This window comes from Podarcis vaucheri (assembly GCF_965113315.1).
Source record: "Podarcis vaucheri genome assembly, chromosome: 7".
Lineage (NCBI taxonomy): Eukaryota > Metazoa > Chordata > Lepidosauria > Squamata > Lacertidae > Podarcis > Podarcis vaucheri.
This window is the reverse complement of record NC_138765.1, coordinates 32,521,266-32,549,193: the sequence shown is the minus strand read 5'-3', so window position 1 is coordinate 32,549,193 and position 27,928 is coordinate 32,521,266. Positions and strand designations below refer to the sequence as shown.

The following is a 27,928-nucleotide window of genomic DNA, read 5'->3' as shown; positions in this document are numbered from 1 at the left end:
AGCGAGGGATATTGGGAGGCAGTGTACATATGAGTACCAGATGTTGGGAACAAACAATAGGAGATTCCATCACAATCACGCTGTGCTTGTAATCTTCCTAGGGACCTCTGGCTGGCTTCTCTCAAAGATGGGCTATAGCCCTAGATGGAACTTTGCTCTGGTTTAGCATCACGATTGTTACACTTCCCTGCACGTAGAGCCTCAGAAAAGACACCTTCACATAGACCTTCAAAGAAAAGACAACCACCTTGATTTTATTCTACTTTATTTATTTATTTAAATCTGCCCTCGATTTGACATTAAGGCAGCGTACCAAATTAATCATGACAACAGTCATAAAGAAGCCACGGAACCAAACGAAAGGGTGTATCCAACTAAGTTCTACTCAGAATAGACCCATTGAAAATAATGGGCATGACTAACTTAGGCCCACTAATTTCAACAGGTCTACTCAGAGGAGTAGAAGCTAGGCAAATGCAACCCAAAATATACCTGCAGATAAAAACAGGTTAGTGATCAAATACTGATTAGCTAGGAGATATTTCTTTTAAGCTAGAGTATACAGTCTAAGACCAGTCGAACCCCATATCGTCACACTGCAAACTCAATTTCCCCCACCACAAAAAAATCAAACCCCATCACTGTATACTGTATATACTTTCTCCAAGCCTGCTAGTCGCCAGATGAAGATTAAAGGAACCTCCAAATCTCTAACCTGATAGCATTTTTATTGGCCTCCATTATATTCCTCCACCCTCTTTACTGGCTCTAATAAATCTCCTTTTTTTAAAGCATTGAAATTATGATAGGAACAAACTTCTACAATACACTGAAGTTTGAATAGAGCTGAAACTTGATTCCAGACATGTGGTTGCTTCCCAAACAATTGGCCTTTGTACAGCAAGGTGATAATGAGTCTTTGGACAAATGGAAATCTTTGGGGATGGAATCACTGTACAGTAGAAGTATAGTGATTTTTCTCACTGGTCTGCTCTTATCCTTAGCACCATCCTGGATGGACTAGATAGGTCTTTGGCAGTGGTAGCTGGTGGGACTGCTAGGCTGCCAAAGTGACATGTCCAACGAGGTGACAGCACTATGTTCAGGTTCTGGTTTTCTCCCCATCTTACTACTTTGACTCAAAAGAAGGTGATTTGCATCCCTATTCGGACCCTGGGCTCTCCCCACCCCAGTGCTACTGTGTCTACTTCAAACCATTATTTGTTTTGCATCAGTGAGCTAAATTGGTTGGGTCTGGAGGACAAGGCAGCAAAATTTGCTTGGGTTCCGATCAGGAACTAAAGAGCATAGCTATATGACTCCAGAGGCAGTATAGCCAAGAGGATCACATGCTGGAATACAGCAAAAGGAGGGGGCGTCTGCCTTCATGCCCTGCCTGCCAGGTTTCCAAGGTGGCCACTGTATGAAACAGGCTGGTGGACTTGATGGACCTTCAGTCTCAGGCAGCAAAGCCTTCTTATGTTCTTAGGCTGCAGAATCCACTTGAATCTAGCATTGTCTAGCTGTTTGTTAGATTACATACGTGTGTATACTCACACATCAGCACACAATTCACAACAGAGTTAAGTGTGGAATAAGAAAAAACTAAACGCTTCAACTTCTGCCTTCATCTGCCAGCGAGAGTCAATAACATTTTGCATAGAACACTAAGTTGAGAAATCTGCCAGCCATACATGGGGCAAGTTTGTAAGAAAGGTTCAAACCTACTGTTAAAGGCACACAAAACAGTGAGTGCATTGTCCTCCAAACTGAATTAAGTACACATGGACATATTTTCCAAATTTACCCTGCTCACGGAGGTGTAAACCAGGAGCCACAGAGAGTGCAGAAGAAGTTCCTGCCTGACTCCAGAAAGTCTAGCTCAGCTCTTCCTGCAGCACCTGAATGTTTTCAAGCCATAAATGCTCTCTCTCACACACACACCCTCCCCAGGCCTCCTGTTAAAAGTCAAGCCATTTTCAGCCTCAGGATTCTGGACTTTAAAGGAGTTCCTTATATACACAGGACAGGCAAGGATGCATCTGGGATATACCTGGTGCTTCTTCTGTGGTTAGTGCCCCCTGTGGCTGCCAGTATGAAGTACAGTGATGTTCTTTGACTCCCAGAAAGTACAGCCACCCATAGTTCCCCCTTAGAGATTGCACAAGTTTGGAGAGAGACACAACGCTGCATTTGAATTTCAGTTGATCTTGCTGGAGCCTGTCCATCTCAGCCACATGGCGAGCTCCTCTTATTCCTCTGTGAAATCCACAGGGCGGATCATCATGGTGGTCACCTTCAGACTGTGGCTGGGGCCTTTCCAGTAGTGCCACTTCATGCCATTGTACCTGTTCATGGCAGGGCTGGGCGGGTAATAAATGCCATTTAAGTTGGAGGGTCCACAAGCGTCAAACCACCAGCCTGGAGACAGAGGGAGGAGGAAAAAGAGAAAGAACAGGGAACGTTGGGGTACTCTGCCCATAAACCCTAAAGCAACCCCCCCCAAGTCACTCTTCCCAAGCAGATTGGTCACCCGTGCTCTGAGGCATATGAATTTGCAACACAATATAGGAGTTGTGTGGCACACACTTCCCCTCCCCTTCCGCTCATTACCTCCACCTGCCATCTGTGCACACCTGCATGCACAGTTGTCGTTGTCGACGTCCTTGGTGCTGAAGTCTGTCCCTGAGGGACTAAGGCTGCTCGTGCGACCAGCTGTGCCACTGTATCTCCCGACATAAAGCCTGCAGGGGCAAAAGGGGGGACGTACCATTGTCAGCTACAATGCTCTGTTGGTTGCCTCTCCTCTGAAATATGAAACAAGGTATACTTGCTTGGCTTTAGGTGAAATGTTTATTTCAAAAAGTCTGAATGTGGTAGGGCTGTGCCATCAGTGTCATAAGCAAGCAGTTCGCTCGTCTTGTTTATCTCTGTACTATGTATATCCCTGTTTTCCTGCAATCCAGGAAGATCTCTTTCCTACCTGAGGTCATGCACTTGCATGGCTATCAGCAGCTCTCAGTAGTTCTAAATCAGTGTTAACAGAGCTGAATGCTTTCGGTCCAGAGCAGACCATTTAGTAAGGTGTGCCCAAACCCTTATCCCAACCTCTTCCTTAGTCCTACACTGTGGTTTTAGGGCCCAACTAGATGTGACTAGGGATGGACGAATCAGGACAGTTTCAGTTTCTCATTTCCCCCAATCTTAATTCAGTTCTCTACAGTTCCTTAACAGTTTGCGATTATTAGTATTTTAGTCCACATGAAAATTCACCAGCATCTTAAGTGCAAATTTCACCTAATATAAACTTTTTTAAAAATACAGTTTTGAATAAAATACACTTGCCCCTAATATGCACATTTGTGTATAAATTATTTGGTTGGAGGGCTGAAATAGAAAATCTGGTGTTCTAGCGCCAAGAAATAACACCAAGAGGTTTTTAAAATTGTGTTTTATTTTTAAATTGGAGTCCAGCAAGTTTGGTAGGATTCAGGGCTGGACCTTTCCAGAGCACTTCCTGAGTAGGACTAGTGGCGGTGCTAGGCCTGAAATTACAACTGACCTTCATGGACTAGGGCCAGTCAGCAGCCATGGAGCCTGTTCCCTGCCTGAATAAGGTGCTTATTTTAGCACCACAAGGAAATAAGCTCCTCACCGGTAGTTATGCTCCTCAGGCCCTACATGGAAGTGGTCATATAAGGCATAGGCCTCATTGTTTTCCCAGTCCTGGAGTTTGACATGAAGGTAGTAGGAAGTTTGTGTGGTGAGTAAGTGGATGAAATCATTGCCCAGCCAATGCTCTCCAGGTGGGGACCCAAAGCCCTGCAAGAAAAACACAGAAATGTCAGAGGAAGCACAGATTAATAGAGCCCTGATACAGCACATCACAGAAGTTACAGAAGACTGTCTCACCTCTTAGACAATGTTTCTAACTGTTTTTATTCATGCTTTTACTTTGAAATTGCTTAGAGATATTTTAGGGAAAGCAGTTCACAAATGAACCACATAAAGGCTCAACTGAGGCTACAGAGCCCGCCTGGTCTGGTATGGCAGAGATTGCAGGGGGGGGGGGAATCCCAGCTGGTAATCAACCTGGTTGGCTTCTACTAAGGTGGTGAACCTGTGTCAGGACTGTACCACTTCAAATTGCAGGTAGGGATTCAGAGGACCAAATGTTCCTCCAAAACAAACAAGAAGTTTCCATTTGGTAGTTACTAATGATAGAAGCCACCACTTGCAATCTGCCTCTGCTTCTTTTTAAATAGTTTCTAGCATTTGTAGAACCTGAGATATGAAGCAAAACGTACAGGTTCTATTCTTCTCATTTTCTGTGAGAAACTAGCCTACTCCTTACTAGAGTTTGAACTTGCAGGAAAGTTTTATTTCACTCACTTTCAGAATTTCCTAGTGCAAAATCGGCTCATTTCTCATTCTACTCGCAAATGACCCTTGCTAGTAAATGAGAAATGTGACATTTCTGCAAATCACTTCAATTCCCCCCCCCCCAGAACTAATTGTAAAACTTAAGGTAAGTACCCCACCAGGGTCTTGCTGCACCAGTATTCTCAACAAACAAAGGTTTTTCTTCGGTTCACCTTATGCAATTACACCTTGCTGTAATTTATTTTCTCCTTCACAACTTGCCTCAACTTGAAAGTCCCACTCATTCTTTTGGTATTTTAATAGTTTAGACTTTAATAGTTTAGACCTGGAGTTGGTGGGTGGGTGGGTGGGTGGGTTGTTCCATTTTGACTTATTTTTTTTTACAAATTTTGAGGATGGCAATGTGGTTTTCTATCCGTTAAAGGGTTTTTCTTACCCTTTTGTCCTGTCTATTACCTTCATTTGTCATTTTGTGTTGGCTAGCCTATTTTTAATATTACTTTCATTTTACTCATCATCATCCAAATAACTCTGCTTTCAGCCCCCTCTACCGATCCCTGCCTGCTGGCCCCAACATTTTCATATGATAGATCCTTTACATGTATACGGTTGTCTGAACTACCCATCCAGGGGCGGAGGAAGGGGGGTGCAGTGGGGGGCGGGCCGCCCCGGGTGTCACCATTGAGGGGGGTGACAAAATGCCGGGCGGCACCCACTGCGGGGCCTGCAGTGCACCCGAACCATGTGTCTTTCCTGGGAGAGACGCAGTGGCTTATGCACGCTGGCTGTAGGGCAGCTGAGCGGGAGGAGGCAGGCAGACTCCTCGGAGGCCCCGCGGAACATTCTGCCTCGGCTCACCCCACCCCTGGACGTACACTGCCCCAGGCACTTGATCGGCTTGCTCTGCTGCTGCCCACTCACTGGGAGTAGTAGAGTCACACTTCAAACAGTTGCAGAGAAATGGAAGAAGGCCCATTTGAACACCAATTTATTTACAAAGCTGTCCTAGGCAAGTCCCACTGAGATTTATGACCACTTACCCCACTATGCTGGAACAGACCCACACAGACACACCCACACACCCCTGGCTGGCTAGCAGTGGACAGGACTTGAAAGACAATGAGAAATGTTGATGGCTGCCATAAGCATAGTAAATTGGAGGAGACACTTCAAAGGGGAAAAGACAGATCTGGCATACAAATTAGTTGCACAATTGGAGCTGACATAAAAAAGTAGTTGCAGAAGTTGTGCAGGTGGTTTCACTGCATCGGAGTCTGGCTCGTTCTCTGTGCAATAGGTGCTGGAATAGGTTTTGTCATGGAGATAAGGAAGAGCACAGGATCGTATCAGCAGCTGCCACAGGCATAAGCAATTAAGTGAACCTGCCTCTGCTAGATTTAAAAAACTCTTTTAAAAAAAAATTCAAGTACATCTCTGGTCCTTAAAAGAGATAAACTACTCTGCCCACCTGCTTCCTTACCTGTTTATACTCCTTCCAGGTGCGCTGAAAGTCGACAGAACCATCCGTCCTGTGCTGGATTACAGTCCAGCCGCCTCCACTGGTCTCCATGTCACAGAGGACCTGCAAGGAGTGCCGTACATTAATGGAAGGGAAACTTCACAAATGTCCACAAGCTGCAGCTGGGCCTGAGGTTCCTCAGCTGTGCCCTAAGGGACAACAACTCTTCCAATTCTGCACCATCCATTAACACCTCATATTCAGAGCTGGACAAAGAACCCACAGATTGTGAGTTTCTCAGGTGCAGGTTCACTTCCAGTTTCAGAGCCCTGGGGGTTGGTTGTTGTGTTGTTGTTGTTTAAGAGGGAGGGTATGTGGAGAAAAGTGCTGTGGGAAAGTGAGCTTCAGGAGGGAGGGAGGATTTCTACATTCTAGGGAATTCAGAGGGGTGTGCACACAATTCTTCCTAAGAGCATCTTTGCCTGGAACTGTCCATCTATGGGTGCAAAGGAGTAGCAGAGCATCCCTTAACACCATCCACCACCCACTTCCTAGATGTTCCTCTAGATGTTGCTGGACTACAACTTCCATCATCCCTGACTGTTGGTGATGCTGATGGGAGTTGAGAGTCTGGCAACATCCGATGGGCCACAGGGCCCCCATCCTTAGTGTGTCTAGGCCCTGATGCCTGCACTCACTTTTGCAGTGGCCGTAGTGTTGGGGAACTGCAGTGTGTAGATGCCACTGGCGGTGAACCCTGATTTGTATGCAGCTGCACAGTCCTTGAATGTCTTCTGCTCTTCTGGGTGGACGTGAGAAATGTCTGCAAGAGTCAGACAAAGAGGTGCTTTCAGTATAGCCGTCTTCAATCTGTGAAATGTCCATGCATTCATTTTTGTAGGCATAGACTCAGAAAGTTAAAAACATAAGAAAAACCCTGCTGGATAAGGCCAAAGGCCCATTTCATTCAGTATCCTGCTCTCACAGTGGCCAACCAGATAGGAAGCCATCTCCTTGTAGATGTTTGTCTGCAGTGGATGATTCCCACACAACACCCACGCACCCACCCACCCTCAGGTAGTCTGCCTCCTCACTGCAGCAGGTCTCAGGAGCTCACATCAACAGGCTCCCTACTGGGATGTGGGCCTTGGCAGATGGCAGCCTTTGACACCAGCCCCAAAGTGCACTGAATAAGTAGAGCAGGATTGCCCTGGGGGAAAAAATCACTTCAGGGAAAACAGTTACTTACGGTTGCACTGGGACACCAAGCCTATCAAGAGCTTCACAGTCTCTGCCAGGGAGGCCTGCTGTCTCTGGAGGACTGTGTTGTTGACCAGGGCAGCGCCCAGACGCTGTTCCAGATGCCCAACAAGGTCCACTTGCTTGGACAGCAACCTCTGCATCTCCTGTTTCTCAGACCTGAGGCCTTGAAGCTCTTCCTCACGTTTCCCCTCCATAGCCAGGACCTTCTTCTCTAGGAAGCTAGGGAAGGGAAAGGAAAGGATAATAGGAATCCTCCACATACAGGCCAGCAGTATTAATTGCATTATTTCCTTTAAAACACTCATACCCCACCTTTCTGTCTTAGAAAGTGTACCCAAGGTAGTTAGCAATCTATGAAAAATACAAAATACATGATCAGGGGTTTGGTACCAAGATAGATGAAGAACCACCTGTTCCCATATGAACTTGCCTGCTCTTTCTCACCTGAGACGACCTAGGACCCTCCTGCTACCCCACCTCACAGTGTCATCAGCTGATACTTACTGCAGACACTGCTAAGAAGTCTTGCAAGGTTTCAACAGTATCTTGCCAAGCAGCTGCTGATCATGGGAGCTTGAGTGGCAAGCAGTGAGTGGCAAAGGGGCATGCTCATTCTGGCAGTCCAGCAGAGGCTGCTGCCCATCCCAGTCTGCCACCTGAGGCAAGTTGCTCAGTGTGTCTCATGACATGGCCAGGCCTGACAGCTAGACATCAAAAATTCTGCAACCAGAGTAAAATTACACAAACATGCATGGATTCTATTACTTTGCCTTGATTTGTTCTGCACGAAGCAAGCACAGCTCTGACCTGTTCCTCTCTTGAAGTTTGCTGATCTCCTGAGTCTGCAGCAGCAGCTGTTTCTCAAGCTTGTTGGTAGAAAGGGAGTTTTCCAGTACTTGGATTTCTAGCCGCGAGGTCTGGGTGAAAACCTGGTTGGTGAGAGTAGAGGGAAAAACAAGCAGCTCAACAGTGAGGGAGGGAAGTAGAGAGGCAAAAGTAGGCGGAGCCAGAGCAAATTATGGGTGGAGCCAACTAATTCAGGTTTTGTCCACATCATCCACCTTGCTGAATTTCACAAAGGCAGCACTGAGGAGGAAGAAGCCAGCCAGTGTCACCTCTTGTACTGGTTGTGAGTAAGGGGGTGTTGAGGTGGGGGGCTGGCTGGAGGCAGACTGACCTTGGTGGGGCAGTGCCCCATTTTTCCTAATGGACCAACTTCCATGGCCCATTTAATTGTCTGTAACAACTCCTTGCCTGTAGAATCCACGTTGGCAAGAAATACAAGGGCTCATGAAAAAATAATCACATGCGATCTGAAGTGGAGAAAAAGGGGGTTCAGAGTTTTCTGCTCTGCCTTCCCTAAATAGCAGCACAGCTTACCTGCATCTCTACATCAGTGAGCTTGCGAGTCTGCTCAGCCGTTTGGTTCAGAAGGCTGGTGCCAATTTCCAACATGGCCGCTGTGTGGTTCTGCACAGCACTGATGTGGTTGTCAGATGTTTCCATTCTCACACTACCCTGGATATAGTTCTCCAGCTGTTTATGGGGGGGATAATAAAAGTTTGTACTTAGGAGGAGGGCTTAATACTCCATCACACATGCACCATGACTTCTGAAAAATGGAAGCAGACCAACCTCTAGGTTGCTTTCTTCTTCCCTAAAACCAATGGAAGATCTATGCCAACCTTAGTTTATAGCTGAAAATGTGGGGCTTAATTTTCTAAGCTTATATATTTGTCCTTGATTTTCACCCCTGTTCTTTCATTTACCTGAAGCTTCGTCTAGCAACTTGTCTAGCAATTACTTAGGGCAGGCAAGTGTCCTGTGGAAAGCCTGACTGCTGTTCACTCCAATTCAGCGGTAAAATGTGGGTTTTCACTGAGACAAAAAAGCAACCGCTTGGACCTGGACCTGGACAGCCCGGACCTGTGCTTATAAACGTGGCGCTAAAGGAAGTGTGTAGTCAAACTCCCCCTTCTTATTTGCCCCACATTCCTGGGACCAACTCAGACTTACTGCTATTTGCATAAGAAAAGTGTGCAGAATTAATGTCACATCTTCACTCTTCAAATCATTGTGTAAAATATCAACCAATATTTACAAGTACATTTTGGCACCTGGAAACTATGTTCCTGATAATCGGCAACATGACCACCCTATAAACCTCTCTGCCAAAACAAAAGCAGCACATGTGTATGATTGCACAGCAGTTTCAGATCATCAGCATGAAAACAGTTTCCCATGGCTTGTTTTCAACAATGGTTGTCTGATTTTTTAAAAAACTAAAAGATGTTTCCTTGCAAACAATGAGATATATATTTGGCTTTCAGTTCTCAGAAGCTTTTTGCATAATATTTTTTTCTTTCCTCTCTGTTTATGCAGATGATTTGGCCAACACATGTACAAACATGATCATCCCACCAGATTCGCCCCCCACCCTGGACTTCCTATTATTGCAAACTTCTTCTTCTTCTTCCCTTTCTTCATACAACCTATTCCATAATTCAGTCAACCTCTATTGTGTTGCCTCTCAGTTGTCTGCCCCTGCAATTAAAAAACCCCAAATACATTAGCCTTCTCTCATCTCATACAAAATATATTCTTAATTCCCTGATCTTTTAGCTTATATTTTCTACTTCCTTACCTCCTTTTGAGATGAGGCAACTAGAATTGTATGCCGTATATTCTAAAAGGGTGAGATATGAGCATCATTTTACACCTACACTGAACATTAATTTGCCATTTTGTTGCTCATTAGGGCTCATCCACACTTTAGTTTGTCACGTGATTTCTAGGCACAAGACCAGAAATCTTAGTGAGGTTTTTTGCCCCACTGCTTTCCCCAGGAAAACCTGCTGTCTACTGCTGAATTGTAACAGATGTCAATGCGTTTTCTGTGGAATGGTATTTGTTCTGGTCCAGCAGTAAACAGGGGGTTTTCCCCGGGAAAACAGAGGGACAAAACTGAAACCTCTTGGACCCATGAGCAGAAATCACGGGACAAACAGAATAACTTACAGGATGAACAGATGTGTGGATAAACCCTTAGTTTGGAGAGCCTTTTGGAGCTCTTTGCAGACCAATGGACTGCAGCCTTCCTATTGTGGCTCATCTGCACTTTTTCCTATTAGCTTCCAGACCCAGTTTAGTGCTGGTGGAATGAAAGTCAGGATCCTTCCATAGGTACGGTTTTAGATTGGCTGAGGAATTGCTGATCCAGATCCCACCTCTTAACAGAAGAGAAGCTGTGGCCCAACAGATGCTGTTAGACTACAGCTCCTATCATCCCTGACTGTTCTGGCTGAGGCTGATGGGAGCTGGAGTCAAGGCACTGCTATGTTAGGTGTAAAGCAATATTGCCAGAACTGAGAAGAGGTGAGCAGCATACAGAAAGGCAACCTATCATTCAAACCTGTCAAAATGAATGTTAAAATGACAACATGCTCCTTTTTTCAGGTAGCAAATAAAATTTATCTCCAGTGAAAGCAGTTCCTCCTACACAACTTAGAAACATACATGGCCAAGGTACATGATTCAGTCCAGAATATCTCCCCCAAATACATTTGTTTTATCTCTAACCTCCTACTGATTCTAGAAGATTTCCTGATGAAGAGGAAAACTTTTCCAATAAACCCCAGAGAACGGGAACCTTCAAATGTTTTTAAGAGCATTGTCTAATAAGGCCCCCAAAGCTCTCTCATTTCTATAGTTAAAGGCTGCATCCCTGGTTACTGCAGTGCTGGCTAATGGGCAGGAATTATAGGGCGGACAGATTGTTCTGAGTGTCACAAAATAAAACAGGGCAGGAAGTAGAGTCCTTTGGAAACAAGACTGCCCGACCAAAAACTTGTAATTAGCAGGCTAGTCACCAGAGGTTGTGAAGGGGGCGCAGCTAGGGAGCTGTCTGGACCCAGATTTGCTAAGGGTCCCACAGACTATCTTAACTTTCGCTTGTCAATGGGGTATCGCCAGAGCAAAATCCAGGGCTGGCTAAAGACATTTTGGCACCCGAGGCAAACCACAAAATGCTCACCCCATCAGGGAATATGGCGTGGATGAACATGGCGGGGGGGATAAAGATCTATTTTGGGAACAAGGGGGGAATCAAATCAACCTCACGCTAAGTGCATGCAATCCCTAGGATACCCAAAGAGGCTGCTGTAGAGGTGGAATTGGGGTGCGGGCTGCTGATGACACAGCAGATCCAGCCTCCAAGGAGTACACTGTAGCTGTTGGTTCTACCATTGTAGCAGCAGGCAATGCGTTCCTTGGAGGCTGGATCTGTTGCCCCTGTGAATCCTGCTGCCCAAAGCAGTCGCCTCACCTTGCCTCATGAGTGGGCCAGCCGTGACAGAATCATACAACAATCGTTTCACCCTTCCCTGCCCCCTTCTTAAAGAAATATGATGGTTGTAGACCTCAGGGTCAACTCAATGCATGCAATCGGGTCTCCATAGCTGATAGATACCTCCATGTGGAATGCTCATGTGTAACCACTCTTCCATCCTAAGCCTGTGTCTCATCCTGAAGAAAGCATCTTCCGCCTGCTGCCCTCAAACAGCTAAAGCAAAGGGAAATAGTATTCTGGCAGGGAGAGCAACTGCCACATGGGTATCTAAGGATATTAATGCCACCGGACGGTCACTTTCTAGTTACCGGGCCTGTACTGAGAACTTTCAAGAGAGTGTATTTCAAATGATATAATTACAGAGTCATGAAAATGTCCACATGCATATCAAAATGCTAGGCTGGAAAAAGAGCAGTATATGCAATGCATTCCTAAAGTACATTGCCCCCTCCCCCCCACACTTTTTGCATCTGTCATTCTTCTTCCCCACCACTGTTCTGCATGTGCATAGCTGAAAAGCCAGTTGCACTGTTATTTTAAGAACAAGAGCAGCAATAAAGCAATTTGAAAATGACAGAGGCACATGCACATTCACTGTGGGGAAACTGCCTGCTCTTGATTAATCGTTAAAATGTTGGATGAGGTTACAAGCAGAGGAGTCACTGTGGTCATCTTACTGCGTATTCCTGAGTCACATCCGCCACTGTTTTAGATTAGGGTTGCCAACTGACTGGGGGCGGGGGAATACCTAGTATGCTCCGGTACCTTGATCAGCAGGTTGCTTTGTAGGTGAAGCGTTCACATTTATACTTTTGATTTAGACTTAATTGTGCTAATAATGCATGCTGTTTAACCCTAAAATGGAAAATCACAGAGCAATATACATATTACCTTAGCATTGCTACTAAATGAAAACTAGCCCCACAGTGTGACAGAAAGATAGCAATAGATCAATAGATAGATAGATAGATAGATAGATAGATGATAGATATTCTGCCTTTCTCTTGCCACATTGCAGCACTTGTGGAAATTGACAAAAAGCATCTGATCAGAAGAATGTGTTCTAGCCCAGACATGCACGTATTGCTTCTTTGGTCAGCCTAAGCTAGAATCCAACAGGGCATCAACAGCTTTGCTGTGACCCACCTGGTGTGGCTTTGTGACCTGCCTGTGGATCCATGGCTGAAGAGTAAAGTATGCATAAAAATGTGTTATATTAGGGGAAGTTGCTTCATAAAAAACGTATTTATTTGGCAAAATTGGACACAAAGATGTGCATATTAAGAGAAATACTAAAATGCTGGTGAATATTCATACTGCCTTTTTAAAAAAAATCATAAACTGTAGAGAACTGAACTTAAGAGTGAAAAAATGATAAACCTAGAGAAACTGAAACTGACGGATTCACCCATTCCCAGTTCAAGGCAAAAGCAAGATTCAAAGAGATTTTCCAGTTCACAACTCAGTCTTTTAGTCACATTGTGACACTCTAGGTGCATGTTCACACCACACTCAGCTATGCCCAGTCTCTTATGCAGCATTCATTAATGCTAATGGAGCTTGTACAGGAGATCTCACCACCTGACTGTGTTCTTTGTGGATCTTCAGATGACTTATACAGATCTCCCCGGATTCTGTTGCACAAGGGGGCTGGAGGTATGATGCTGCAACCTTCCTGAAGCAAAGTAGATCTGGGTCCAGTCAGTGCCTGGATGGGAGGCTATCCAGAAACCCCATAATGAGTTATTAACAGTTAACTGCCTTTTAGGCTTCCTCCACGTGAACAGGAGTTCACTTTTTGAATAATAAGAATTCTATGTCATGGGGTGTGTGGAGGGAATCAGGATTTTAGACATACTTAGGTGAGTAATGGCCAAAAAAAGGTTGGGAACCACTGATCTAAGGCCATATATACACCATATATTTAAAGCACACACAAAGGACCCTGGAAAATGTAGTTTACCCTCTTACAGGGCTATAATTCCCAGCACCCTCAACAAACTACAGTTCTCGGAATTCTTAAGGTGGTGGGATGTGCTTTGAATGTATGCTGTATGCACAGCCTAGGAGGACATGACAGTCCCTTGCAGATCCAAGCCCCTGGTCTTACCTTCTGTAGCCACTGGGTGTTATTTTCCATGATGTTTTCCAGCTGCTGAAGCCTCTTTACTGGCCACTTGGCCTCGGCTAGGGAGGGAGCATCCCTCTGGAGTGAGTTGGAAACCTGGTATTCGGCAGCAGGCGAGTCACAGCCCCCAAGCTCTGGCAACAGGAAAGTGTAGGTGCAGGAGCCATGCTGCAGCTGGTGCTGGAGGTGCCTTGCAGGAGCATCCTTCCCCTTCACATGGGGGCCAAGTCCTAGAACCACTGGATTCACCCCTGTCCAAACAGGGAAGAAGAAGAGATATGCCAGTGCTCCCCAGCTCCTCATATTCCAGTCCTGCCTCAGAAAGCTTCCCTGTGTATCTGAGCTCCTTCAGTCCCACGCTGTGACCTATTGCACCTTCCTCTGAAGAAGTGTGATAGGAGACAGCCTTCAGGCACTCCGTGTCTGCACGCAGGGAAGCCCCGTCAATTGCTTCTCCAATCCCTGGCTCACGTCCTCCTGACCACTGCAGGAAGTTTTATTATTATGATTTTTTAAACCCTCCCACCATCTCCCTCCTCTCTTGCCCCCCTACAGGTTTTTGGAACACAGCCTGGCTTCATTTAAAGATGCTTTGTCTCTCTGCTCACTGAGTCAAGCTCCACTTCTGATGAGATAATTACACCGCAAGAATGTACACTCCAAAGTCAATTGCGCTTGGATCGCTCTGCTTTTCTCCAGCACACTCCTGCCCACAACCACCCCCTCTGCCATCCAGCTGGATAAGAGAAAGAAACAAGAATTTCTGTTTCCAAAATTGGCACCTGGGATATGACTGCACAAGAAATCCTGCTTCAGTGATAAAGCAGGAGCTCAGGAAGAAAATTTCCCCAAAGCAGGGACAATTGGCATGGGAGAACTTAGCATTAATGTTTAGCCTTCGTAATAGGTGCATGCGCCATGACAAAAACATAAACCCTAAACATCAGGGAAGCAGATTGAAGCAAAACATTAGGGGAATGTTCTTGATAGCAAGGGGCTGTTAACAAATGGCTAAAGGGGGTTCTCCTTCCCTGAGGTATTTAAGCAGAGGCTGGATGGCTATCTCCCAGGGATGCTGTACAGTCATAGGTAAAGGTAAAGGGACCCCTGACCATTAGGTCCAGTCGTGACCGACTCTGGGGTTGCGGCACTCATCTCGCTTTATTGGCCGAGGGAGCCGGCGTACAGCTTCCGGGTCACGTGGCCAGCATGACTAAGCCGCTTCTGGCGAACCAGAGCAGCGCACGGAAACGCCGTTTACCTTCCCACCGGAGCGGTACCTATTTATCTACTTGCACTTTGATGTGCTTTCGAACTGCTAGGTTGGCAGGAGCAGGGACCGAGCAACGGGAGCTCACCCCGTTGTGGGGATTCGAACCGCCAACCTTCTGATCGGCAAGTTCTAGGCTCTGTGGTTTAACCCACAGCGCCACCCATGTCCCCTACAGTTGTACAGTCATAACTTGGGTTAAATGTGCTTCAGGTTGAGCGTTTTCAAGTTACGCTCCATGTCAACTTGGAAGTAACGGAGCACGTTACTTCTGGGAATCACCGCTCATGCATGCGCAGACGCTCAAAATGATGTCACGCACTTGCACGGAAGCGGCAAAATGCGACCCGCGCAGTCATGTCTTTCATTCTACTCAGGATGCAAACGGGGCTCCGGAACGGATCCCGTTCGCATCCAGAGGTACCACTGTACTTACATCACACATTGAGCAAAGATAGCCTGTTTCAGGCCATGTCCCAGCTAGAGGGGGTCCATAATAAATCCAAGTTTAAACCCCATTTAAGGCTAGCTCACCTAACATACATATATTCCCTTAATCCTTAAAATAGCCCTGGCAGGTCACCTGAGACCTCACAGTTGATTTTACCCAGCAGCTGCATGGTCCACAACTCACATTCAACAGCCACTGCAAAACATACCCGTCACATCTGCTTTGTCTAGACGTAGGACTTCCCTTTAACATCCCAACCCTTTTTTCTTACTCGAAACCTGTTCTCCAAAACTGCCCTTTCTTTTTTCTTTTTTTAAATGTATTTTTATTAAAGATTTTCTTGGTTTACAAAAGTATGTGCAATCTCTCTCTCTCTCTTTTCTAGTAACATTTTTTACAAATCAGTTTCATTTGATGAGACATTCTGAGTAGAATCCCAAACATTTTTTAAAACTGTGTTTCGGGAAGATCTACTGCTCTAGCCTACAAGGGTAATTAGGAGTGTATTTGTTCCAATAAATGTTTATGGCTCCATTCCATGGAATCCCACACAGATTGTGATTTACGGTATCTCCCTTTTCTCTTATTCTTTTCTAAACACAACAACTTCTCTATATCCCTGCACGTTCCCAGTTGCATAAATGCTGGTTGGTCCCTTCTACATGTCACTAAAGAAACTCTGAATGACCAGTTTGAGCGTCACTTGCCTGCATAGGTCTGGTCTGAGGAATCCCAGCCTCCTGCATCCAAAATAAGATGGGGAAAAGCTAGACCAAATGGAAGAGGTTCCTTTGTTTGTGTCAGTGCACACGAAACCTGTAAAACATGCCAATTTCCGAGCAAGAGGATGCACATTTCAGACTGTAATTGGTTTCTCTGTGGGTGGGGCTTAAGGACTGAAAGGGTCTTGGGTGAAAGGACCTATGATGGGTCCCCTCCTGTCAGTGGGTCCTGGTAGACTTACTTGCCATGGGATTCCTGGTTAGAGCTCCTGAAGTACCTAACAGACTTATTTATTGCCTTCCCCCATAAAATAAAATAAAATAATAATAATAATAATAATAATATTTGTCAGCACTTAATGTGACGGAAGGCCTGGTGAAGGGTGATCTATTGGGTAGTGCCCATGATAGTAATTACAGTGGTACCTCTGGTTAAGTACTTAATTCGTTCCGGAGGTCCGTTCTTAACCTGAAACTGTTCTTAACCTGAAGCACCACTTTAGCTAATGGGGCCTCCTGCTGCTGCTGCGCCGCCGGAGCACGATTTCTGTTCTTATCCTGAAGCAAAGTTCTTAACCTGAAGCACTATTTCTGGGTTAGCAGAGTCTGTAACCTGAAGCGTATTTAACCTGAAGCATATGTAACCTGAGGTACCACTGTACATCTATGTCCTTAGCCTCCACAAAACACAGTGGATACCAGTGTTTGCTGGGGGGGGGGTGCAACCACTCTGTGTTGGGACTGGACAACAAGGCAAACCACAGTTATTTTTCCCCTTTCCGAATCAAACCACAGTGTCAACAATGTGCCCACACAAAGCCTCATGCGGCTGTTGTTCTGTACTCCTCACTTTTCTCTGTGCTGCCTCTCTGTGTTCTTCTATGCCTATGTTCCTTTACTCTGGTTCCGGAATTTTTAACCCTAGGGCATCCATTATTAGGCACCCATAAACTGGGTGCAACCCATGTAATAAAATAAAATGTATGCAATATTTTGTATCTGCATTTTTCTAAGGAGGGGGTCCATAGCTTTAATCAGATTCTTGAAAGGGCTCGTGAACCCCTCCCAAAGGTGAAAAACCAGTGCTCTAGGTCAATAGGCTTTGATGCACTAAAGAGTTCTGGTGATTTTTTAAAAATTTTCATTTGTTAAAGCAGAGCAGCAGAGGAGTTTGTGGCTTTTTTTAAGTTAAAAGTTTAATTTAACTTAAAAAATAATAATCTGCAGCTCTGCATGGGAGGAAAAAAAATACTCCAGAACACCTAATCACTGTTAGCGGACAATCACACCCCAGGCAGTACTAAGTATATTTTTACCTATAATGCCTACTGAAGGGCATCCTCTCCCAACACTAAAAAAAAGTACGTGGAAAGTCAAGACAGCCAGCAGGAAGCTGCAAATACATATATATTTAAATATACAAGCTACTCAGCCACCCTTCATTATTTTAGAAAAAGAAAGTGCAACAAACAAACCCTGCTCCCCTCAAAAATGTGAAACTAACATCGATTTTGGTGTTTTACTTGGCCTAATAAAAGCATTGACCTAATATGGATCATGGAGTAAAGTAAATCACTTTAATTCCCCTCACAAAAGTCTCTGAGCTTATTTGTCTGCAATTTGGCAGCCTTAATCCACTCTGGAGGAGTTATTGTGCTGGCAAATTTCATCTGTTTCTGCCAAATGGGGGAAAACGTTATAAGAGTTTTTAGAACTGCATAAAGAGTGAAGAGGGAACACGGGGTTTCATTTTGACACAATGGCTCAGAACCCAAACTACAGAGCAAAGAATAAACATATAGAATTTTTTTTTAAAAGTGAAGCCTGGGGCCTGTGCACACCCCTAGTGTTTTTTGGGATGAGAATTGCTAACATGGTGCAGTTTCACATAGAATTGCTGACAGGAGAAATGTGGAGTCGGGTGGGGCGAAAATAAGTCATTAACTGTGGCTGTAGGAGCCTCTTAGAGGAGTTCAGTGTTTTATCTAGTCATCTTCCATCTAATAACAAAGTCCCAGCGCTTCCTGCTTCAGAGTTCCAGCTATGTTGGGGGCCTCCTGGCATAAGAAGAAGGAATTTGGCATGATGTGATTTCGAAGGGGGGAAGGCGGATTTGATTCCCAGCTCTACGTTGTTGTGAGTTTGGGGATGGGGGGTTAGGCTGCATGCCTGTAAAGGTAAAGGGACCCCTGACCATTAGGTCCAGTCGTGACCGACTCTGGGGTTGCGGCGCTCATCTCGCTTTATCGGCCGAGGGAGCTGGCATACAGCTTCCGGGTCATGTGGCCAGCATGACTAAGCTGCTTCTGGCGAACCAGAGCAGCGCACGGAAAGGCCGTTTACCTTCCCGCTGGAGCAGTATCTATTTATCTACTTGCACTTGCTTTCAAACTGCTAGGTTGGCAAGAGCAGGGACCGAGCAACGGGAGCTCACCCCGTAACGGGGATTCGAACTGCCGACCTTCTGATGGGCAAGTCCTAGACTCTGTGGTTTAACCCACAGCGCCACCCTTGTCCCTCCCACCACCCGCATCCCTCCCGAGTCCCTTCTAATTCCTGGATCCAAAAAGGATTCAATTGTTGGGATAGCCAGGCAATCTTCTTGGTAATGGCCCCTAGGTACAGGTTGTTAAGGTAATGAAGGAAGTAGCTCTGTGCCAGAGGGAAAATAGGTGGGCTCCCCTCCCTCAACTGGCTAGTAGTTGGAAGGACAAAAGCCAGAGTTGAGGGGTGTGAGAGGACTAGAAGTTAGAAGCAGGCTGCAGGCAGAAGCCTGAGAGGGAGAGACATGTCTGATTTCTGTTCGAATCCAAGGCTGTGGCTATGAGAGAATCAAGACCCTCTTAGGGTGTTAATGCTGTGAGCCCCTCCAACGTAGGCTCAGGCTACATATACAGTCATACCTCGGGTTACAGATGCTTCAGGTAGCATTTTTTTGGGTTATGGACCACCGAAACCCAGAAGTACCAGAACGGGTTACTTCCGGGTTTCGGTGGTCACACACGCACAGAAGTGCTATATTGCACTTTGTGCATGCGCAGAAGCACTGAATCGCAACCTGCGCATGCGCAAGTGCGCCACTGCAGGTTGTGAACGCTGTGGGTTGCGAACGTGCATCCCGCATGGATCACGTTCACAACCCGAGCGTCCACTGTATGCGTAAATAAACCATATAGCATAAAGACACCACAGTCTCTGGTATCCCTCATTCAACAGAAACTGAACCTTGGGTAAGTGCTTGGAACCCCTGGAATCTTGCACCACTCAGAGACTGGGGTGGCGTGCAACAATATTTTCTGACTTGGATCTCTGCCCAGGTGAATTTGTTTCTTACATATTCAATGTGCCTCTTTCTCTCTCCCCCCCCCCCCCCCACTTTGGACATCCTGTCTTTATGTCACTTCATCTTGGGCCAAAGTCTGGGAAATGTTGTAGGCCCCCAAAAGTTTGGGATATTAAATGAAACTGAAGTCCATCTTTGAAAACAGACTTTAAAATGGCATTTTCTTCCATTTAATATAAAGGACCTCAGAGACCCATATAGTCCAGCTTCCCTGTTCAGCCTTATTAGTTATCTTGGAGTTCTAGTATTATGAAAGAGAAATACATTTCTGTATCTACTTTCTTCATACTATGCATAATTTTATATACCTCTGTAATGTCGCCTCCTTGCTTCGCACATTTCCTTCAATATATTAAAAAAAAGTATTTTTGCTGAGGCTTTGGGAGTATGAAATTTATGTAAAATGGAGATGGTTCAAGGGTATACAGTTAATAAGCTAGTATTCCTTTAAGTGGTCAAGAGTCTTGTTTTAAACAGCCCATTCTGCCCTTTATTCCCCCTCCTCCTGAGAAATATCTTGCAAAATAGTTCATCCGGATCACTGGCCCCTTGCATATTTTAAATTTTGCGAGATGTTTGTGTGTGTGGCTATGCTCATTAATATCCCTGAAACACAAATATTTTGGCTAGCATAATCACTCTGATTTAGAGGTCATCGGGAGTAATATTTCTGTCCAGCTCTAGAGCATTTTAAATTGCAAGGCTCCTTATCCGGGCTGAACGTACAGTCTGTGAACATTTGGAAAAGAATCTGCCACAGAACAGATGCTTGGTCTAGAAGCCGCCTCCAGGCCCAAGAATTACCCTGTAGCGCAACAAAAACAGGTTCAGAAATAAGCCAGAACATTTATTGTGTAAAAAGGTACAGGATTTCAGCAGGAATTTGCAGGTGATGCATTGATTGGAAACAAAGGAGTATGTCCACCACACTTTTGCAGGTACAAAGGACTCAGCTATACAGCTGCAAATAAAACATTTAAGTGCAATATACAATGTGACACTAGATGGCGATGGTGAGCCTTATGGAAAATTCAATCCATTTTTTAAAACGCTTTTTAAAAAAGAATTTTTAGAATGGTTTTTATACGTGTTTGGATGCCACCAAAGTGTCCTGAAAGTGGAATCGTGTGTAGCTGCTCCAATACCAACATGAATGCAAATCATGATGAATGCATGATTAAAAGGGCTTTTGCAGCCCCCCTCCCCCATCTCTCTGCCTCCAAGGGGTAAACAAAGTCTTTTTTCTCACCAGGTCAGACTCTCCTGCTGGAAGACTTTGTACTATCATCTCTAACGAACTCCAGCACACCACAGATGCCAATCCACGGTCCAGAAGAACACGGACGTGAGGATAATCTTTCATGCTCAAGCAGGATAATATCCAAGTCTTTTCTGGAAACTGAAACTGATTGCCAACTTGGGGGATTATGTCATGTACATTAAACATATAGTTTCTATACATTCAGGCTTCCACTCTCAGTTTGGAAAGTGACTCTGGTTATGATGAATAGATTTTGGCTGAAATACAGGTTTGAATTTGGATACATCTCTGGAATGACTGCTTGGTTTTTACAACAGTCGCTGTGATCACAATCTCAAGCAATTGTTGTTCTGGCTTCACTTCTACACGGGTGTGGAGCTGGAGGAAGCTGCTGCCAGCCAAACATTGGAGTCCGAGTATAATGGTAAGAGCCGAGATGGGGAACTTCCAGCCCATGGGCTAGATGTGGTCCAGGGGGGATCTGCCCCTGGCCCATGGACTAACCTCCTCACACTGCCCCCAACGAAGCCAATGGGAGGCTATTTTTGTCATGAACCTTGCATCTAGCAGTGATCCAGGAAGGTTCAAGGCTCAGAGCTGGCTGATATGGAAGATATGGAAATAGTATGTTAGACTGTTCAGCAGGGGTCACCAGCTTTCCTAGGCCAGTGGGCACATTCGGAATTTTGAGAAAGTGCCATGGCACCAGTCCCAAAATGGCTGCCATGGAGTGGCATAACACAAAATGGATGCAGAAAGAGAGACAGGCATTGTCTACACTGACTGGCAGTGGTTCTCCTGTGTTTCAGGCAGTGCTCCCTTCACAGCCCTACCTGGAGATGTCAGGGTTTGAACTTAAGACCTTCTGCACGCAATGCAGATACGGTCATTGCAGGTTGGGATGTAATCCAGATCACATCCACCCCCCCCCCAACTCTGGGTAAAAACACCAGCTGGGTCTGATCGGATCTGACAGTGCCACAGTTCCTTGCCATCTGCTTTTTCTCTGTGCCAGACAGCAGGAATGGCTATGAAGTAATGGATGGCCAACACGTAGCGCATGGAAAACTCCAGAAGTCTGCTGGGGGGATCTAGCTGCTTCCCCCCTTGCCCCCCGCAGCTGCTTAGATGAGAAGCCAGGACTTCTGGCATATCCATAACTTGACGAGACCCTTGGAGCCTGAGCTTGGCCAAAAGGAACCAGAGTCAACGTGCTTTGGCCTGTTCCTCACCCACAATGGAAACTGCAGTTTTACTGTCAGCATTTTCTGCAGGTGAGAAAGAAAGGCTTCCACCTGCGTAAAAAGGAAAACAAAAGCCCTAAGAGCCATCCGTCAGGCTGACAGTTTCCAGCTAAAGTTCCAAATGGCTGCATGGGGGAGAACAAGAAAAGGAATGGCGGCAGCTGGAGCAAAAAAGAGAGAGGTCAGGGCACGCCATTCAGCTGTGAGGTGAGCCCAGTTGCAGTGCAGAAATGGCAGGTGTGGAAACCAGTTACTGACTCAGCCATCACTCTTCTCCCTCCTCAACACTTCAAGGTGGGCTGCCTGCCATATGTATATGAATTAGCACTGCATTATCATTTGTGTGTGGTATGTTCATCAGCTTATTCATTTTTCTTTTCTCAAGAGAAATGTAAGGAGAGCCCTGCTGCTAGTGGCCCATCTAATTCAGCTTCTTGTTCTCATAGTGGCCAAACAGCCCCCCCCCCCTTTCTGATTCCCAGCAATGGATGTAAAAGTTACCTTTGTACACTAGGCTACTTTTTATACACACCCCTCTCTGCCCTCCATCCACCAAGCAAGTCTTTATCAGAGCTCAAGGACACCTTCCAGCCAGGTAAAAAGCAATAAAGGACGGTGTGAAGCAGGGCTGGCGATAGGTATGTCCAGAGGAGAGTCAAAAGGGCCACGAAAAGAAGCTGGAAGGGGCACATTCTGTAATGTTTACAATAAGTTAATTCTCCTTATTACTTCTCTCGGTTGCTGCCACTCATCCACATCTAAAAGCCTCTCTAGCTCCCATATATGTTTTGAGGGGGAAGGCAGTTGAATTTTTCTTCCATCGTTGGTGCTCAGATCAATACGTAATTCCCAGGGGACAACGCAACAAGGTTTGTCTGGACCACCACCAGCACTTGTGCACTATCATTACAAGCTGGGAGAGAACAAAGCCAAGACCATCTTTGCTTGAGCAAAGGAGAGTTCACCTGTGGTGATGGTCATTTTATTTTATTTTTTAATAAATATTTATTAAAGTTTCAGACAAAGGAATTGCATAGAAACGAAAAATACAAGAATAAAAGACAAAAATAAAAATACAAGAAAAATACAGAATAAGTACACAGATAAAAAAAGAAAAAGAAAAGCTCAACCTTTCCATACCTTACATTCATATCCTTGTTTCCCTGACCTCCTCATGCCTCCCTTTTTTGTATTCCAATTCAGTTAATTAATTCAGCAATTTCTTTCCCTCCTTATTATCCTGATCCTTGATCTTAATATATTATAACATTAAATTTTTGCCTATTTAAAAATCCAATTTTCCATATTCTTTTATATCATTACAGCTGGGCGATGGTCATTTTAAAATGTATCATTTTGTAGTTTTGTGAGAATAGCAGTTTATATTTTAAACTCCTAAACTTCACAGCTTCTGAGCATAGCAGCAAAAGGCAAGCGTAGGAAAGAAAGTACAGTGGTACATTGGTTTATGAACTTAATCTGTTCCAGAAGTCCGTTCTTAAACCAAAGTGTTCTTAAACCAAGGCGTACTTTCCCATAGCAGTGGGGGACTCAATTTACAAATGGAACACACTCAACAGGAAGCGAAACATGTTCTTATTCCAAGGCAAAGTTCACAAACCAAAACACCTACTTCAGGGTTTGCAGCGTTATTGTTCATAAACTAAGCTGTTCTTAAACCAAGGTACCACTGTACTTCTTTACCTGTTTGACAGTTCTCTGTATTGGACTGACGATTAAAAATACCACAGAAATGAGACCAGAGTGGCTCAAAGTCTTGCTTGCCGCTGTGATGTGTGGATAATGTAACTACACTAACAAAACCAATCCAAAATCCATTCCCAACCAAACTAATCTGATATACATAGATATATTTAAATGCTATTTGCAGCATCAGCAAAAACCAAGTTGCATCTGTGTTTTCTCTATAGTGTTCACCCCCATTTATGCCATTATCCCCTTCAGCTCTCCCTTCCCCAGAGGAAACTGACAGAGAGGAGGAACTCACCCATCACCCCCATCTCTGGAAATTCTCATTATGTTTTCAATCCCACTCATTTATTTTGGAGGAGAAGGGGAGGGTATGCATTGATTTGGCATTCCTTCTTCCTTATGCTGTTTTCGTCAAGCACAAAAAGGACCCCACCTATTTTAAAAGCCCCATAAATTACAGAGAAACATTTCCCCCCCATGTAACAGCAAGGCCCCTTGGCTATATTAATGGTGGTATTGCAGCCTTCTGCCACTCTTCAAAGACCAGGGAACATTCCTTGGCTGCACAAGAGAAAAAGGTGAGCCATTGTTGATTTGCAAAGCCCTAAAGTATCCTGGGTTAAATCCAGTGATAAACAGAAATCCCCCAAGTTAAACATTTGGGAGTCAAGAGTATCCGTTCAGTATAAGCACCAATTGCAGCTTAAAGCGCAGCTATGAAGTGCCGTTTGGGGTGGGCCCCTCATCTAGGGGACTGGCAAGATAGTTTTTCTGTTCAGCTTTTCAGTCACCCAGAAAGGCAGAGGGATAGTTGGGTAATTACCCAACTTTGGACTTGAACGGTCTTATGAACAACAACTCCTCTAATCACTATCCTCATCATCTACAATTTTAAAAGATAAGACGGTTCCTATCTGCAGGCTCACAATCTACGTAGTAGGCATGAAACAAAAGGAAAATGGAAAGGAAAGCAGAGGGAAAACAGGCATAAGAGCAACTGAGCTAACACCAGGAAAGGGAAGGAGCCAAACCAGTCTCCCTCTTGCCATAACAAAATGGCAGCTCTGTATTGGTCCATCTAGCTCCGCAGATCTACCAATCTGGTGGCAGCAGCTCTCCAGAACTGCAGTCATTGTTCTCTCCTAGTCACATTTGGAGATGAGTGTGATTGAATCATTTAGATGGCTGAGTTGGGATTTGAACCCTGGTCTTCCTAGGCCCTAGTCCAACTCACTAACCACTACACCACACCGGCTCGCAAAATTAAACTTGTTTTGGATGCAGATTTTGGACGGCTGTGGTATGAAGTAAACACACAGCCTTCTGCCCCTCTGGCACCCATCTCCTGTCTCTGCTCTGATACATGCGTCCTCGGGTGCGAGGCCTTGCTCTGAGGTTATCAAAGCCATGGGATGAATTTGCAACCTCACACCACCACACTTTATTAATAGAGGCAGCTCTGCCTTTCCTATCTATAGGAGACAGTTGTGCCCCTGTCGTGCCAAACAGCTGTCACAGAAGACTATGGCAAATGTCACCCATCAAATGCTTGTGATAGCTTTCCTTGAAAGCAGCAAGGAGGTGTCATAAATTTGCTCGTGATTATGCAAAGCAGGCCCCTCTCTAGGGTTGCCTTCAGACTGTCCATCTTTTGCAGGATGGATTTGGGTTAGTATAATTAAAGTGGATTACAGTGCTCCTGTAAATCCCGTCCTGCCCCCTTTTAAAGGAATGTTGCAATTAGAACAGTGATGAGGAAGAACTGAAAGTGTGAGATGAACTATTAACTGGGATGATTAACCATCACACAATCAAATCAGAATGAATTTTGAATGAACGTTATATAACTTAAATCAGAAAAAATGCTCAATAAAGACTGGACTTAGTCTAATGTCCATTGTGATGGAGAATGGTTGGGGATGGGGGAAATCATGGGATTTATTTTTTTGACTCAGCACTAAATATTAAGAAATAAGTTTCTCCTCTTAAGAAAAGCACACAGTTGAAGTATCAACCACTTGGGAAAGTACGAGAGTGTAAAAAAGAGGTATCACTTGGGTTTAAGGAATTCTGTTCTTTTCTCTGTCACTACAAAATCCTTTGCTCCTCCCAAATAAGCCCCACTGGCACAGATACACCTTTCACGGGAAAGGAGACTCTGCTCCTGTTTAATAGGCAGGAGTACAGGAAGCTGCCTTACACTAATTTGGCCCACAAATTCATCTAGTCAGGACAGACCCAATACATTTTGCTGCCTGAGGCCGAGCGGCAAATGGTTCTCCATGCCTCCCCCTCCAGCTCATGGTGCATAACATCTGAGGCCAGTCAAGGAATTTTGGCACCTGAGGCAGAGCTCCCCACAAGTGCCTATCACCCTCCTTGGGAGTACAACTACAATAATAAGAAATTAAACAACTGACAATTTGCTGCCCCTATTATGACATCCAAAAGAAGCTGTCTGAGGCGGCTAATTCAGTTTGTCTAATGGTATGGCTGGCCCTGCATCTAGCTCAGTACTATACTGACTGGCAGTGGTTTCCAGAGTTTCAGACAGAAGATGTCAAGGATTGAACCTGGGATCATTTGCATGCAAACCATGACCATAACATCCTATTTCTTACAGTAGCCAATCATATAGCCCAGGAAAGCCCAGAAGCAGAGCATGAAGGCAATAGCTTACTCCTGCTCCCCAGCAACTGCTATTTGACAGAGACCTTATGACTAGTAGCCACTGGTAGATCTATTCTCTATTTAGTCATCTAATCCACTTTTAAAACTACCTAAGCCCATCATGACATTCAGAGGCAGCAAAATTCATAAAGTAAATTATGTACTGTGAAATAGTATGTTTCAATGATATCAGTTTCACTTAGGGTTAAATTAAACAAACAGTCAATGTGATTTGCCTCTCCTCCTCCTCAACTTCCATTATTAGTTGGCAGAGCTGCACCGATGTCACACCACGTATTGTATCATACGCTACAAACATTCTGCTTCTTCTTGGCCCTTAAAAACCCCACAGTATTTTTCTTAACTATTTTTAAAATAAATAAATTTTAGGGGGGGGGAGAATAACAAACAAATGTGCCATTTAGAAAAGAAATGCATTATGGCTTTTAGTGGTCCAAGATTACCCAGAAAAAAGAAGATCCTATAACAGAAAATGTTGTTACAATGTCCTTAGTATATTTAATATAGGCCTGCTTTCTTTAGGACTATGTTCCCTCCAAGGCAGATTTCACAGAAAACAGCTCCCACCTCTGGACTGAAGTTAGATCAGACTGAGACTTAACTTTGTGAGCCATGTTGGGAATTGAAGCCATATGATCTCATCATACAGATGGAAAAGTAAGCAAGGGCAATAGGATCCACATTTCTTGTTTACACTGGAGTAAGGACCTAACAGAAGCAGAAGACACCAAGAAGAGGTGGCAAGAATACACAGAGGAACTATACCAGAAAGAAATGGATGTCTCGTATACCCCAGGTAGTGTGGTTGCTGACCTTGAGCCAGACATCCTGGAGAGTGAAGTCAAATGGGCCTTAGAAAGCACTGCTAATAACAAGGCCAGTGGAAGTGATGATATTCCAGCTGAACTATTTAAAATTTTCAGAGATGATGCTGTTAAGGTGCTACATTCAATATGCCAGCAAGTTTGGAAAAATCAGCAGTGGCCAGAGGACTGGAGAAGATCAGTCTACATCCCTGTAGTAAGCAGGGCTATCCACTCCCCCCCCCCATTCCTCTTAGACACTGGCAGGACTTGGCCAGGAAGGGGGAGAGAATACTAGGTGTTCAAATCACAAGCCAAACGGTAGAGCTGCCACCACTCCTTTCCTGGGCCACCCTCGAATGGGGTTCAAGAAGGAGAACCCCCCCCCCTTCGATATTTACCGGGTTTGCCCAGCCCTGAGTAACTTTACCGTGACACAGACAGAAATTCAACAGGTAGGTGTCCAAAAGGTAAGCACCAGTTTAGCTTCGAGCAAAGGCACAAAGTCAAAAAGCCCTTTCCAAGTTTATTGAAAAAGCCACTCAAAAAGTTGCACATTTCTTAGGTTACAGACAAAAAAATAAAAACATTGTAAAATATAATTAAGTAAAACCATACTCACACAGCAACAATAGTTCAAAACACAGAGATTAGTCAAGAGTCCTTGCACTGGTCAAACGCCCCCAGGCAAAGTACCAGGGTGTACAAATCAGATAACATCTCATCCTGCCTAGAGTCAAGATGTAATTGACTCACACCTCTAGAGACAGGGAGCTTTACATTTAAAGAGACCAAACACCCATTCCCCAGAAAGCCACAGTTTTATCTCTTCCACAATGCCTCACTCCC

General features: G+C 44.9%; 1 protein-coding gene across 1 annotated transcript; it reads right to left on the bottom strand.

Annotated features, from left to right (window-relative positions):
• Window positions 1-1,498: 1,498 nt before the first annotated feature.
• Window positions 1,499-21,291, bottom strand: LOC309536633 (angiopoietin-2-like). Its single transcript, XM_082230775.1, has 11 exons — window positions 20,617-21,291; window positions 20,094-20,172; window positions 13,564-13,832; window positions 8,486-8,641; window positions 7,913-8,034; window positions 7,092-7,324; window positions 6,541-6,665; window positions 5,864-5,965; window positions 3,656-3,822; window positions 2,614-2,744; window positions 1,499-2,421 (listed from the first exon to the last, which is right to left on the bottom strand). Exons 1-11 carry the CDS (start codon window positions 20,827-20,829, stop codon window positions 2,252-2,254), a joined length of 1,767 nt encoding a protein of 588 aa, XP_082086901.1. The 5' UTR covers window positions 20,830-21,291; the 3' UTR covers window positions 1,499-2,251.
• Window positions 21,292-27,928: the final 6,637 nt, after the last annotated feature.